The sequence below is a fragment of the Pseudorca crassidens genome, chromosome 3 (genome assembly GCF_039906515.1).
Source record: "Pseudorca crassidens isolate mPseCra1 chromosome 3, mPseCra1.hap1, whole genome shotgun sequence".
Classification (NCBI taxonomy): domain Eukaryota; kingdom Metazoa; phylum Chordata; class Mammalia; order Artiodactyla; family Delphinidae; genus Pseudorca; species Pseudorca crassidens.
The window spans coordinates 61,912,820-61,926,849 of record NC_090298.1 but is presented as its reverse complement, the minus strand read 5'-3'; the positions used below and the strand labels follow the sequence as shown (position 1 = coordinate 61,926,849).

The following is a 14,030-nucleotide window of genomic DNA, read 5'->3' as shown; positions in this document are numbered from 1 at the left end:
AGGAAGCTTGAGCTTGTTTGCAAATCTGTACTATCCTTAGTATTTAACATCACTGTTTTCATGCTGTGACAAATTCTCTCTATTTAGAGATGATTTTTTAAATTATAAAACTTATTAAAAACAAGTTGCATGCTCCTCCTTGCAACTAAGTTTGGTGATTTCCCCTCAAGTCTACATACTAGGGGCTTCCCTGGTGGCGCAGTGGTTGAGAGTCCGCCTGCCGATGCAGGGGGTGGGTTCGTGCCCCGGTCTGGGAGGATCCCACATGCCGCGGAGTGGCTGGGCCCGTGAGCCATGGCCGTTGAGCCTGTGCGTCCGGAGCCTGTGCTCCGCAACGGAAGAGGCCACTACAGTGAGAGGCCCGCATACCGCAAAAAAACAAACAAACAAAAAAACCATGAAACCTAGTCCATTGACACTAGAAGTCACTTTGCATTGCATACTACCATTTCCAGGATATCAGATATGATATATATTTATGACACCAGTAAGCTTTCAAGATTCTTTATAATTTTTTTTTGCTTAGTTCTAGAAAATTCTTTTCTCCCCAGTTACAGAAAAACTGTCTTTTGCATATCAAGGGTATTTTGCTTTATAAACACATCTACTATCAGTTACTATCAGTATTTTATCCTACATAGGAACTTTCAAATTAGTGCCTTGCTATTTTCCTCCTCTCTTCCCTGTTATTTCTTTTGCTTAGAATGATACAATTATCATAGTCATAAAAGACCATAACAAAAAGTAAAATATTTTTATTGTTAGTCTTTACCCTTTAAAACCTAAAATTCCATGAATAGAGAGTCCATGACCATGTCAAACTAATATACCCCTTTGAGCATAGGAGCCTGATTTTCCTTATATGTTGACTCAGTCTTACCCTGAAAGCCATAGTCTAATTAAGTAATTTTTTTTCCTATAAGTTGACTTTACACACTTTTTACTAGGCTTCAGAAAAATATTACTTGTTTGGATTTAAGAAAAATATGAACTTCACTGTTCACTAAATATAGGAGAAATTTGTTTATAGAATACTATCTTTATTTGTAACTGGAGGACAGAGCATTTTAAATATACATAAAAAAAGAAAGGAATACTGCTGATCTTATGTTAGTATCTTATTCAAATATATTTGAGTAATTTTTACTTATTTTTCTATTATTGTCCAGATAGTAGTTTTCCAAGTCACTGAAGCTTATCCTTTTAAGCAACATATCTTAAGCCCATAAGCCCTCTAGATCAGTGGTTTTCAAACCTAGCTGTACACTATAATCATACAGAGCTCTTTAAACAAAACAAACCTGTGTCAGACCTGCACCAGACCAATTAAATCAGAATCTTAGGAAGTGAATCCCAAGCATTAGCTTTTTTAGTATTAGTATTTTTATTTTTGTTATTAGTATTTTTAAAAATATTCTCAGGTGATTCTGACGTATATCCAGTGCTGAGAACCCCTCTTGAACAAGAACCTCTATCCTACTATAAATTTTTTTACAACAAAATGTTACTCTAGCAGGCTAGCACATAGTAGAAGCTCAAAAGTGTGATAAATAAATGAGTCTTAACCGTTCTTGACCTTTTAAAAAATATACATTTTCTTGCCCTTTAAAAGAGAGTGTATGAAGCATGATTTAATTTTTTCTTAATGAATCAAAGTCACACTTATGAAAAAAATTTCTTTTACTTTAGTACACTGTATTAAAGTTTTTAAGGTGCTATCACCCAACTAATGATCACTGTGCCAGACACATTTAAGGTATATCCGTGTACAAAATATTCAAACATCTCTGCTCTCCAGAAGCTGACATTCTAGCAGGGATAGACTGACAGTTAAATATACAAATTGTATACAGTAGTATGTTAGAAAGTAATAAGTGCTGTGACCAAAAAAAAAGACTAGAGCAAAGGAACATCAGAAGTACCAGGCATGGGAGGTTGGAATTTTAAGTAGAGTGGTCCTCCCTGAGGTGGCATTTGTACAGAGAATTGAAGGAGGTGAGGGAATGAGCCACGCAGGTCATGTTGGGGGAGGATATTGGCAGTAGGAACAGCTTTGGGGAAAGGCCTGAAGACGGGAGCATGCCTGGGGTGTTTGAAGACACTGTAAGGAGTGGCCGGAGGGGAGTGGGCAGGAGGGAGAGCAGCCGCAAGAGGACCAAGAGGACCTCAGGCACGTAGGGCTGAGCAGAGTGCTGTAAGAACTTCATTTTTTCTGAGTGAATGGGAGGCCTTTTGCAGCATTTCAGACAAAGAGGGACTTGACTAGAGTTAATCAAATCATTCTAGCTGCTGTGTTGAGCCAGCTTGGAATGGGGGATGGGAGGTGGGCATAGATACAACACAGCCGGTTAGAGACTGTTGTAATCCGGGAGAGAGAGAGCTCTGACCAAGGTGGTGGTTATAGGCTTTCTTGATGCATTAGATGTTTAGGATAGAAGAGAAAGACAGAAGCCAAGATTCTGTCTTGATAGAACCCCAAGGTACCCCAGGGTTCAGGCTCTTGAGATGGTATGGGCTATTTATTGCCTACACTAAGTATTTTCTTTCTTTTTTTCTTTTACCTCAGTATCAAGCTGTGAACTTGAATTTCTTACTGCTGTTACTATGTCTGCCTCTAATTGCCCTCATCTCTTCTAGACTGTCTTACTTTAGTTTAAATCTTCTGTAGACCAACAAATACACAAGTGTTTAAAATCATATGTTAAAACAAGGTTGTTGATCTAACATAATAGGCTCTGAGTGAGAGTTTATGTCCCTCTGCTTAGGGGTAAAGGGGAACAAACCAGTGTCAGGATTCTCAGAGTTGCCTTCTCTGTTGCGGCTTTAAACTTCCTTCTGGGTTCACAGAGTATTCTAAATGACTAGTTTACCTGAAGACTGAATCCCTTAATGAGAATTCATTGATATTTACATTTTTTTTTTTTTAATCAGGCAAAAGAATGGACCCCAGCAGGAAAAGCAAAGAAAGAGAATCCTGATAAGAAATTTTATTCTGAATCTGCGGAGGAGGAAGAGGACTCTTCTGAGAGCAGCAGTGACAGTGGTGGGGTTTTAATTCATTGAAAAACATTGTTCACTATAGCTTATATGCTGTGCTTCCTATAGACCAATAAGGCCTAGAACATAATATTCAACAAGCTGGTTTAAATGAAGTTTATACCATTACAATAATTCCTTTCACTTAACATATCACTGTTTTCAAAGTAATTTCTAACGCCTTTTCATTTGATATTGCCTCTTGGACCCACAACTAATAAATGATAGAATTGAAACGGGAACGCATGCTTTTCTGAATTCTAACCCACACTGCCTGTGATATTCATTAGCATATTGAAAAATGTAATTTTATATTTGATAAGCTTTAGTGGGGCCTTTAAAAGTAACTTTTCTTTTGTATTGGGTTGGCCAAAAAGTTCATTCGGATTTTTCTGTAAGATGTTACAGAAAAACCCAAACGAACTTTATAGCCAACCCCCAATAAAATGTAAAGTTTATTTTTAACCTTGAGCAGTCTGTTCTTATCCATTTTTTACTCTTTTACTTCTACATGAAAGCTAAAATTAATAAATCTCTTGTGTATTATAAAGAAACGAAGAGCTAAAAAGATTGAGGGCAACCACATGCAATGAAAAAAATACTAAACAGGAAGGATCTAGAAGTCCTGAGTTTTAGCCAGGCAAATTGAATAAGGCACTTACCTTCTCTGCATCTGATAAATGAAGGGGTAGAGTTAGATGCTTTTTAAGTCTCTTCAATACTGAAAGTCTGAGTGATTTGCATAATAAAGTATATATAGGAGTTACATACTCTTATTAACAGTTAGCCTAGTAAACTTATCTGATCCAAGACCAAATGACATCTCTTTCTTATAAAACCTTTATTCCTTGGGAAGCCAGGGCTGCTCACTATTACTTGGTCATCCATTGCTTGACATTAAGGTAATTCATTCATTTTTTCCTCTGTTTCCCGTCAAAATCTTTGTTTTCAGTATCCGATAAGTTAATCTGTGGTGTATTACCTTCTGAAGTAATATGCTGAAAAATGGGGGAAATTACTTCAATCCAAAGAGTTAATGCTAAAAAATACGGAATTTCAGGAATGATATAGACCATTGAGAAAGACATGTTGTGTAGTTGAGTGTTTCATATAGATATTTGTCTCCATCCCATTTATTCACAAGCTCCTGTCTGTTTAGAGTCTAACCTTTTTCAATACATATTTGAAGTATTCCATTAACATTATGGCTTTTCATGGGATTATCTGAGTACTTATAATAGGGAGTCATATGTCAGAGCTCCATTCTGGTTACCAGAGGAAAGAGAGAACTTTTCTCATTAGAAGTTACCAGCTTTTTTCAAGTGAGCATGCCTTCTTGAGGATAAATGAATTTCCTCAAGGATTTACCTAACTTGAAAATTTAAATAAACAGTGCCTGAAATGAACTGGATCCAGATTCATGTTGAACTCCCATGTAATAACATGAGAAAGTAACTTAGATGCTATGCTTTCTTATTTATTTGTTTATTTATTTATAGCATAAACGATTTATCTAAGTTAATATGTACGTGTGCTTAACTTTGATATCACAACAAGTTCAAAATATTTTTATTCAGCAGTTTTGTTTTGCCTTTGTAAAGTTTGGGTAAAATAAATTTTGCTCTCTGTAAAAGCTGATGATAGAGTGCCTTACCATGTGGCAGGCACTGTTGTGTCCTAATCACCTTTACGTGTTTCAAATCATTTAATCTTCACAACAGCTCTTTGAAGTAGCCTGTGCTGAAAGGAAAACTGAGACCCAGAGAGGCTGAATAACTTGCTCAGTCTTACAGCTTGGTACACGGCAGGGCCAGGGTTTGAACTCGGACATTCCAGCTTGAGAACTCATGCTTATAACCACTTCAAGCTGTTCCAAAAGAATATAGGCACTCCTAGCTTTTCGCTGTGATACATGAATTAATCCTCATAAAGTAGCTGTTATTTACCTATTAGAATACTGTTTTAATTAGAGGTTACATTCCTGCCTGAGGACATTTCATCAGATAGATCATAGGCCAGGACAACAGTTTGTCCTCTTATCTAGGATACAACTCTGCACCTATAATCATTTCAACTAGTAAAAAAATTATGTTTCATGTTTAAAATACACATAAATATACTTATATATAGATATAAGTATATCACTTCTGCAAAAGCCCTAGTATACCATAATTTATTCATAAAACATTTAACTGTATAGTGCCTCAGTGTAACTTTATCATTTCTTTGACCTACGGAAGACTCCTATACTAGCTAAAATAAGTGCTTTTTAGGTAGTGATGTTGCTTTATTGCCTTTGAATTTAGGAATTTTTGAAGATGATTTGAATGACTCATTTCCCTCGCAAAATTGGTTCCTAAGAAAATTCAACAATCCCTTCCTTTTCTCTAAATAAAATTTCTCATTATAAGTAGAGGAATTAAAATTATTTCTTATTCTTATATCATGCTCATAATCATTCTTTAAATAAAAAGTTTTTGCCATAGCTAAAATACTTATGGGTTTGAAGAGCAAGATAGGCTCACTTTGGTTTAGTTGGTTGATCTTTTCTTTGCCTTTCCCCACTCACTAGCAGAGTGCCTTCTCTGTGCATTGGAGTCCCGCCATGCTTACCCTGCCGCAGGGTTCAGGAGTCTTAAGTGACCAGAGGGCAGAAATAAGAAATGTGGAACACCTGGGGTCCACTAAACTAAAATTCAGCATCTGGTTTCATTTGTGATGAATGTTGACACTTACTTGTGTCCTTATGTATAATTAAATGGCTATAAATCAAGGAGCATCTGGATATCTTTTTTTCAGAGAGTGAATCTGGAAGTGAAAGTGGGGAACAAGATGACGAAGGAGACAGCAGTGAGGACTCCAGTGAGCACGAGAGTGAGAGTGGAAGTGGGTCAGAGGCAGAAAACAAAAGAGCAGCCAAGAAGAACTCCAAAACCAAAGGAAAAAGGTGAATTATTTTGTCAGAATTTCCTTCAAAAACATTCTTTGGTCTTTTCCCCCGGTCTAACATTGAGTGAGAAAGTAAGTGTGTGTGTGGTTTTTTTTCCCAAACAGATTTTAAATCTTGTAATATTAATTTAAAATACTAATTCATATTATTCTCTTACTTGTAATGCTCAGTTTTCATTTTGAACTTGAGAAAATCTTGGGGTTACATTTTGAAAATTGGTGTAACCTTGGAAGGCTGAGTTAAGTGATCAAGCAGACGGTATGAAACACTTAATTACCTTTTGAAGCAATTTTGCTGAGGGTGAAAATTAAATCCTTCAACACTTTGCCATTATGTAACTAAGACAATTGATTTTTCTAAATAATGTTATATTAAAAAGATTATGATCCAAATATTAGAGTCAGGGGCTGTGAAGGAAGACGGTCATAAGATATTTAAGTGTTAGCACTTTTTAAGATCTCCCATTATCAACAACATGATCATGTATTAAAGTGTCATTAAAATTTTGAGTAATTGGGGCTGATACCTTGGATTGTCTGAGTCTGTTTTCCCCACTGCTGTCAGTGAGTGGCCTCTGCAGACACGATGGCCCTTTCCCTGGGAGCCTGCTGCCCGCGCACTTGACGAGCTTACAGCCTAGCTCAGTCTTGGCTGACAGCACTGATTGGGGCGCAGTACGCTCTCTGCTCCTTTTATTACAGACAGTAATTAAAGCAGCTCGCCCTGCCACTTCCATAACAAACACAGCATAATGCTCTAATTATGACTTTATTAATTTAAGTCAGGATTTAATGATTTTAAAAGTGATTTATATTGTTTTTCCTGTTCAGAACAAATGAAATCTGTAGGTTAAATTAATACAGGCTTTTCATCATTGCAAAGTTAAAAAGCTAGTTACCAGTAAATTCTTTTCATTAGATTAACATCTGAAACTCTAAGCAGTAAGGTAAACAATAATTACCCATCAAAATTGAGTGATGCAAAGCAAAATAACACTTTTACCTTCAAAATCTTATCTTAAAGGCTAGAAGTTAAATATATTCAGAATCATTCACTTGTTGCAGCAAGCGAGTTACTTGGTTTGTAGTAACCTTTTCTTAGAGAGAAGTTCTGTGCTTCTAGTTTAATATCAGAATATCTATAATTACATAGTTTATAAAAAGTGTCTTATTTCTTAGAAAGGGAAGTTATGTTCAGTGCACTAAATATCCTTTCCAATAGCAAAAGTCAATATACTAGAAATTTATAATCATAAATTGTATTAGTTTCATTCTTTTTTCTTCAGAAATAGACTTTTTTTTTAACCCATGTTTGAATTTTTAAAAATTGTTTATTATACGAAAGGAAATCTCAGATACATTCTAAACCTTATATTTTTAAGTACATGTTTTAACCATTAAGTGGGGGATAATAAATTGCCATTCTTTGCTAGGGGAAGAAAAAACAACAACATACGTTTTAGTCGTCAAATATAATTACATGTGTTCTGAGATGTTACCATGACTCCATGTTTAATAAATAGCAATCATATTTCCTCCACAAAATTCAATTCAGGGAAATATCGAGTCTTCCTTGCCTCACCACTCTCCCTCCCCATGTGTTTTTCTGCTTGTCTCTTAGAATTTTTTTTAAAAACTTTGCCAGTATAACTATATGATAATTTTTTAAAGCTGAGGGGCTTTAAGTATCTTCAAAGCCACCCTTTAGTAATCATAACTATTTATGACTAACTTTGAGTTTTATACTCCAAAGTATTTTCATTGAAGGGAAATACTCCAAAGTATTTTCATATTGGGTAGTGGAGAAAATATGGTCTTTATAGTAAGACAGACTCGAGATTAAATTCCAATTCCACCCCTCCTGGCTATGTGTCCTTGAGCAAGTTACTTAACTTTCCTGAATATTATAGGATAATAATGCTCCCAGTAAGAATATGTTAGAACATCTGAATTAGATAGTTGCTTATGAAGTGCCTAATACTCTTTGGTACAAGATAGATTTTTTTTTTTTTTAACAAAGTGGATTTTTAAAGCAATATACACACACACACACACACACACACACACACACACACACGGTAAAGAGAACTAGACCTTCAAATCTGAGCAAATAAAAAAGACAACAAGGCATCTCTTTTCCCCTGAGAGAAGACCTTTTGGCTATCTTACATGTTATCTCTTCTTGGAGACCTACTTCCCTTGCCTTCTGCCTGCCTTATTTCTCTTTTTAAACTCATGTGTCTCTTCCTCTAGAAGCATTCCCACTCTCGGTCAGGTTTGTTTAGATGCTTCTCCAGGTGTTCTCATGACACAGTATACTTTATTACTTATTATTTTCCATGCTTTATTGTCACTGCCAGCTTACTTCTCTGTATCCTCCAATGGACGGTAGACTATAAGGGAGTACATAGAGATCATCAGTATCTTGCTAACCTCTGTTATCCTTAGCACCTAACATAGTGCCAACGATATGGTGGGCAGTCAGTAAATATTTGTTAAGTAAGGGAGCGAGTGAACAAATGAATGGATAGCATCAGCACTTAGATTTGATCGTTTGGTATTTTAAAACTTTATATCTGGTTATCTTACATTTTTAGTAAGACTTAGAACATTAGAAGAATTCTGTTTTAAACCAGTTAACGTTTTCTCATATGATATGTTTAAGGGTCACATTAGGGGACATATGTTAATAATTTTCTTGGACAGAAAAATCTATAAAATGCAGCTCTGTTTCAGCAAAAGATGTATAAATATTTAAATTTATTAATGAATACTTAGTATTTTGAAACAGCATTTTAAAATCAGCCTATCTTTGAAGTTGTTAATGTTAGCACCTAATGTGTATTTCTGGTAAATCAAACATTTAATTATTAACTATTTTCTATTTATTATATCATTCAGTGTTATTTTATAACCTTTTGCATTTGAACTGTGTGTGATGTGGTATAATTAGTTTTGAATGGGTTCTGATTTATTTGGTTATAGGTAATACTACCTTCCTCATTTCATTAACATGTTCTGGAATTTTAAAACCATTTTTACTGTCTTTCTGTACACTAAAAAGAAATGGTTCTCAGTGAAATACACTTCTCTATAAAGATTTTGGTTCACAGGCAAAATGGACAAATGGTAACACTTGTCATTTGTTTTTTCAAACTACTTAAGCTTGTTTATATAAGTATCTAATATTTCAAAATTTGTTATTCTGATTAGTGATTCTGAAGATGTGGATAAGGAAAATGAAAACTCTAAAACTTCAGATTCTTCCAATGCTGAATCTAGTTCAATAGAAGACAGTTCTTCAGATTCTGCATCAGAATCAGAATCTGAAAGTGAATCTGAATCCAGAAAAGTTACTAAGGTAAGAGATTACAAATTTTTGTAACTGAAAATAAATAGTCTTATAGTCTTTTCCCAATTACGAATAAATATTTCTGAAAATTTGTGTTTTGTTGAGAATCAAGAAACCAGGCAAGGAATTTAATATGTCACTGACAACTAAAATAAACACCATCTTTATTCATCCACACCTGTGATTTTATTTTGTTTTTTTCTAGATTATCGCTTCCCTTATAATTCAGCTCTGCAGAGAAGTTAGAATTTAACCTCACCCTTTCCAACAAAAATTAGAGACCTCAGTGTTATGAGTATGACTTTTTTGTTCTTGGCTGTGATGTGACAAGGGAGGCTTTTGCCAAAGGGGAAGTAAAGGGAAGTCACAGAGGTAGTATTGAGCAAAGAAATATAAATGTACATGCATCATAAGAAATTGAAACTAATATGCTTTTTAAAAAAATATTAGGCATTTGGAAATAGAATATTTTTAAAGGTTTAATTAAAGAGTATGCATTCTTTAATAGTTAATAAAAATGCAGTAGCCATATATTTAAAACAAATGCAAGAACCACTTACAACAGAATGATTACGCTTTTTGGTATAATATTTGTAACACCAGAAGTTGTCTGCTTAGCAGCAAAAACTAAAACCATGAATTGGAAAAGTGTAGTTTTTAGTACACAATTCAGACCTAATACATATCTTTCTGATCTTTAATTATTATTCCCTGCCTATAAATGGATCATGGTGTTGTTAGGTTTCAAATGCAGTGGTTTTTATAAATAAATGTATTATTCCATATGTTGAAAATATGGTCACACCTTGCCCATTATTGAATTCAGTTTCTTTTTAACCTATATTTTTCACTTACTTGTTTTGGTAACGTGAATTTCTTTAATGTTATTTGAGTAGCCAAGTATGAAAATAAATTCATCCAAGTAGTAATTGCCCTCCTCCATCCAGAGATTTATTGTTAAGGAATAAGCGTATTTAAAAAAAAAAAAAAAAAAGAACAAGCATGCTTAAAAATTAGCTAGTATTTGTCTTACCTTATTTCAAATATTCTTGAATATTGTAAAACCTATTTGAAACTTGAATTTATATTTAAAACATATCTGTGTAGTATGTAATCTAGGCTTTTTATTTTTCAAATATTCACATAAAATCTTAGAGATTTTTAGGTTTATTAATCTGGCCTCTTATAAAAACTTATCACACAGTGAGTTTGATATCCTCTCATTTCCTACTTAAATTACAAAAAGCTTAAGATGTTATTTAAAATAAAGGAGCTTTAGGGCTTCCCTGGTGGCACAGTGGTTAAGAATCCACCTTCCAGTGCAGGGCGCACGGGTTCGAGCCCTGGTCCGGGAAGATCCCACATGCTGCGGAGCAACTAAGCCCGTGCGCCACAACTACTGAGCCTGTGCTCTAGAGCCTGAGAGCCACAACTACTGAGCCACGTGCCACAACTACTGAAGCCCACTCACCTAGAGCCCATGGTCTGCAACAAGAGAAGCCACCGCAATGAGAAGCCCGTGCACCGCAAGAAAGAGTAGCCCCTGCTCGCCACAACTAGAGAAAGCCCGCGTGCAGCAACAAAGACCCAAGGCAGTCAAAAATTAATTAATTAATTAATTAATTTTTAAAAACCACTTATTAAAAAATTAAATAATTAATTAAATAAAGGAGCCTTAGAAATTGAAAATAAACCCAGAGTAAGAAATCTGTGTTTTTTAAAATGACCAAACAAGAAATTAAGTAATGGGAAATGGGTGGAATTAAAGTGAGTTGTTCTTATGAAGTTTTGTAGAAGTTGAAAAATGGTAGACCTTAGTGCCTATATAGTGTTGGGCTTTAGGGGACCCCATTAGAATGCCACAGAGGTACCCCAGCTCAGAGATTCAATTTATTTCTTCTTTGGTGCGTTCAACGATCAGATTAAATCTCTTAATAGTTGAAAATATTTTACTGTAGAAAATCAGTATAAAATTTCAAAGTAATGCAGTGAGCCAAGACTCTTGAGAAATTCAGGTTTTACTCACATTGTTGATAGTTTTATGTCTATGTGTTTTGCTTATATAGTTTATTTTCTCTATATTATAATGCCTTTCCTGTCAGTAACAGGCAGATAAGCTTGTTTGTTTTAATTTATATTCTCCACCTTGGAGCCACCATAACTTTTTTTTTTTTCTATTTCTTTCTGAGTGATTTGAAGTGTACCATGCAATTACAAGTGTACCAGTTTTCTAATAATGGGCAACTCTATAATTGTAGGAAAGTCCTCCTTGCACCAAGTGTTGTGGCTTCTGCTCTAAATTATGAGTAATGAAGGCAGATGGTGGGTGCTTTACCTTAATTTAGCATGACAGTATGTTAGAGGTGCAAACTCATCTGCCTTAAATCTGCAGCCCAGCTAAATCTATACTTTTACTCTCTCTCTTCCTTTTCTTTCACTTGGACAATGTATTTTGGGGATATCGAGCATGAAAATGGGAATTTGAGGGTATCTTGAATATATGGCTTTAAAAACAGTTCATTTTATGGTGGTCCTATGAGATAGGTATAATGTTCTCCTTGTTGGAAGATAATATCTTTATGCTTCAGTTTCCTCATCTATAAAGTAGAAATGCTACTACCTACTCTGCTTTTTTCAAGTGCTATTACAAAAAAATCAAATGTGAAAGATCAATGTAAAGCCCTGTATAAATATAAAACAGCAGTGTTAACATTTTTTAACTTGAACATTAATTCCCTGAGAGACCAACAGTATTAGAGTTACAGAAACCAGTGCTAAAAGGAACCGAAAATTTTTTGTAACTCTTATGTCTCCTGCATTTTCCAATTCTTTTTATACCATTCAAGTTAGGAATTAACGTTCAGGTGTGACCCCTTACCTGCAGCCTGTGATCCCATCTACTTTTTGCAGAAGACTGAGCTGACATTCACTGTAAGCATATCCCACCTCTGTGCTCTCTGACACACAATCTCTATTTACCCTCCTCCTTTTTCTTTGAATGGAGCTTTGAGTAAGCTATCCCTATCCACATAGCCGAGAATAAGTCCTATTTCCTTTTGGCCTTGTTTTGTGGATAATCATCTGGGTCCATTGTGCCTTCAGTCTCTTTTTTCATTAATTTCTCCTGCACCAACCAGAGCACTCAAGGCTTTCCTAGCATTTAAAGAGAGGGGAAGGGAGTGGAAGAGAAAAACAGAGAGAATGTGTGAAAGTGAGAGTTCAGAAGAATAATCTAGATATTCTCCAGCCACTACTTCTTAACCCAATTATTTCTTAGTCCCTTTTAAATTGGTTTCTACTCCTATCACTTCCTACAGATATTGTTCTCTGAAAAAGTCAGCCGTGATCTTTCTCCAAACCCAGTGACCTTCTCTTAGTTTATCCTTCTCTGTCTTTTTATATGACTATTCCCCTACTACTTGAAATTCTCTGCATCCTTTTTCTTCTGACTTTTCTGACCCTTTAATCTTTTGGTTGCCTCACTTTTTACCTCCTTCTGACACCCAAGTGTGAACATTGCCCCGAAGTTAGTGCTTATTAGTACACATTTTTTTCAAAAATATTAATTGATATGAATTAATTTAGTCCTTTTTTTCCTCTACAATTTACTATTGTGAAACTCACTAACTCTCTTTTTTTTAAATTAATTTATTTATTTTTGGCTGCATTGGGTCTTCGTTGCAGTGCGCAGGCTTCTCATTGCAGTGGTTTCTCTTGTTGCAGACCATGGGCTGTAGGTGGTGTGGGCTTCAGCAGTTGTGGCTCACGGGCTCTAGAGCATAGGCTCAGTAGTTGTGGTGCACGGGCTTAGTTGCTCCGTGGCACGTGGGATCTTCCCGGACCAGGGCTCGAACCCGTGTCCCCTGCATTGGCAGGTGGATTCTTCACCACTGTGCCACCAAGGAAGTCCCTCATTAACTCTTGTAGCCTCAGCTAAAACATTTATCTGAATTACTTCCATGGTAATATCTCTAACTAAATCCCTACAACTGTAACTTTTCTTCCCAAATTCAAACCAAATTCTTAGACCTCTTAGGAAATGCTGGTTTCCCAAACCCAATATAGCCCAAAGACATGATCTGTCATTTGGTACCAGCGTGCTTTCTGTTCTCCCAGATTTGTAGACCCATAATTGTCCTTGACCCCTCCCTCATCCTATATGTGTACACAGTTGCCAAGTCTTAGAGATCCTGTGTATTATTTTTGATATCTGTTTTTTCTTCTCCTACCACCACCATTGTAGATCAGCTCTTCATGACCTTGCCCATAGACCATTGCCTTTGGTCATTCTCAGACACTTCCCCAACCCCAGTCCTTCTCTACAGCTGCCAGATTAATGTCAAAGTTAACTATAATGATGCCTCATTGTCATTTGAGTTCAGTAAACTCCTCAGGCTAGCATGTCCAAACCCACCTTTCCAGTCTTAACCTTCTTTGTGTTCCAATCCCAGTGGACTATTTGTGGTTCTTATGCTGTATGCTTTTCTGTTTCTGTGCCTTTGTTCTTCCTTTTACATCATTTCTCTTATTACAGAAAATATAAGCTGAGGAGAAAGTGGCCTTATATCAAGGGTAGTCCCTCCACTTCTCCTAGTTGAGAATGACTGCATGGAATGAAGGATATTACTGACTAGAGGGTATTACTCATGTGAATGGTGTAGGGACAGTCAAGAGGGTGAGAACCACTGTTGAA

At 35.7% G+C, this 14,030-nt stretch overlaps 1 protein-coding gene across 5 annotated transcripts in view; it reads left to right on the top strand.

Annotated features, from left to right (window-relative positions):
- The window catches only part of AP3B1 (adaptor related protein complex 3 subunit beta 1), a 273,106-nt gene that overhangs the window by 171,765 nt on the left and 87,311 nt on the right, over positions 1-14,030 (top strand). For all 5 annotated transcript variants that reach the window (XR_010941991.1, XM_067731062.1, XM_067731061.1 and 2 more), the window contains 3 exons: positions 2,932-3,043; positions 5,836-5,983; positions 9,199-9,346. Coding sequence is in view for 4 of the 5 variants with exons in the window: in XM_067731062.1 (XP_067587163.1) it covers positions 2,932-3,043; positions 5,836-5,983; positions 9,199-9,346 (408 nt within the window). In the remaining variant the exon portion in view is untranslated. The remainder of the gene's footprint in view (positions 1-2,931; positions 3,044-5,835; positions 5,984-9,198; positions 9,347-14,030) is intronic.